At 42.9% G+C, this 1,964-nt stretch overlaps 1 protein-coding gene across 1 annotated transcript; it reads right to left on the bottom strand.

The window, feature by feature from the left end:
- Positions 1–480: 480 nt before the first annotated feature.
- Positions 481–1,488, bottom strand: npbwr2b (neuropeptides B/W receptor 2b). Its single transcript, XM_054609973.1, has one exon. It carries the CDS (start codon positions 1,486–1,488, stop codon positions 481–483), a length of 1,008 nt encoding a protein of 335 aa, XP_054465948.1.
- Positions 1,489–1,964: the final 476 nt, after the last annotated feature.

Raw genomic sequence — 1,964 nt, 5'->3', positions numbered from 1 at the left:
TCAAGAGGCTGCACTAGGCAGCCACAGTTCAACTGTGAAAAATAAAAGCATCTTGTACTTCATCAGAGGCTTTAGATCTCCGCCCACAGGATGTGATGAATTTTAACAGCCTTCTGTCTTGATGAAGATGGACTCAAATGTTTTGATGTTTATCCTCTTTTATCCCTTTGGTTAACTACAATATAAATCATTTATAGATGGGATTTGTGCCATTTACAGGTATTATTCTTTGTTTTTTTTAAATATATATATAATAGATAAATAAAAGTTAGCTACCTATAGCTAGCATGTGCAAACAATATGTAAAGTTACCTGGTGCAGCTTTAACAAACCAAACAAATCAAATCTTGATCAAATACATTGACGATTCAGATCTAAACCTAAATCTTAACCAACCATTTTTTCCACCACAGTCTGGTCTCACTCAACAAGTCTCTGTAGACCTCTGCGACCAGTTTTATTTGTCATACTGTTGTATATTCAGGCCGGTCTACATTCCAACATTTTCTTGAAGGCTTTCCTGAAGCTGTCGTCGAGGAAGGCGTAGAGGAAGGGGTTGAGGCAGGAGTTGGCGTAGCTCAGGCTGGTTATGAAATAGGAGATCCCGATCAGGAGCGGTGTGGTCCTCAGGTCCGTCGTCAGAGCCACAATGGTGCTGAGGTGGAACGGCGTCCAGCAGAACAAGCAGACGGCCAAGACGATAAACACCATGATGGTGACTTTCTTCTTGGCCTTGTCCAGGGCCTTGGCATTGCTGTTGAGCCGCATGTTCCTGAGCTTGTAGAGCATCATGGTGTATAAGATACAGATGGTTGAGACAGGAATGGCAAAGCCCAGGATGAGCGTGTAGATCCGGCTCGCTTTGAACCACAAACTCTCTGGACTCGGGAAGCTAAGCACACAGCTCTTCCTCTCATCATTTGGGTTCATGAAGACGCCAGCAAAAACTGTGAAAGGCATGACGATGAGGATAACAAGTATCCAGACACATAATGAGATGATTTTGGCTGCTCGGTAGGTGCGGTAAGGCATGCGCTTGGACCTCACTGTGGCCAAAACAACCAGGTAGCGGTCAATGCTCATAACTGTCAGGAAATAGATACTTGAGAAGATGTTGTAGTGGTCTATGCTAAGGATGACTTTGCACAAAACCTCACCAAAAGGCCAGTAGTGCAGCAAGTGTTCGGCTATGTTGATTGGCAGCACCAAAGTGAACAAATCATCGGCGATAGCCAAGTTCAGGATGAACATATTGGTTACTGTTTTCATCTTGGGGGCTTTCAGGATCACATAGATGACAGCCGTGTTGCCTGTCAGTCCAACTGCACAGATTACAGAATAGATGACCGGCAAAATGACGTAAAGGTCAGCGTAGAAGTAAGGAGGAGTGCAGTTTAGGTCAGAGCCGTTCTCTGACCGGAGGGAGTAGAAGTCCACAGAATCGTTGCAGACCGGCGGTGCGCCGCCGGGGAAGGACACATTCTCCATGTCTGAGAAAGAACTAAAAGTCTCTGAGCATTGTGAAATGAATATCCAGCGATTTTAAATAAACTATAAATAGTTTTTTAGAAAATCTTTAGTGACTTTGTCATTTTTTAAAAAACATATTCCCTAACAGGATGCATTAGTCATGTGTCATTGAGCCTAAAACGTTAGTTATGCACAGTTAAACAGACCAAAAGGTTAAGTTAAAGTGGGTTTACCTTCCATTACATCCTGAGAGCGGAGCCTAGACTCTGACCACTTGCAGACAACAGAGAAGAGACAAGTCCACTAATTCATTTAGGATCACTAGTTTCACTGGTATGTTACAAAAAGAGAGCATGTAGTAATTATGCAAACTGTTCCTATGCACTCTTACGTAGCCATTTACTGCACAGATATACTTAAATAATAGTCCTGTCAGATGGATTTTCTCCGGAGAATACACCAAAATGTAGATTTGTTTGGGGTCCTCGATGTGA

This window comes from Anoplopoma fimbria, chromosome 12 (assembly GCF_027596085.1).
Source record: "Anoplopoma fimbria isolate UVic2021 breed Golden Eagle Sablefish chromosome 12, Afim_UVic_2022, whole genome shotgun sequence".
Classification (NCBI taxonomy): Eukaryota; Metazoa; Chordata; class Actinopteri; order Perciformes; family Anoplopomatidae; genus Anoplopoma; species Anoplopoma fimbria.
The sequence above is the reverse complement of the archived record's forward strand: the minus strand, read 5'-3'. Positions and strand labels throughout refer to the sequence as shown.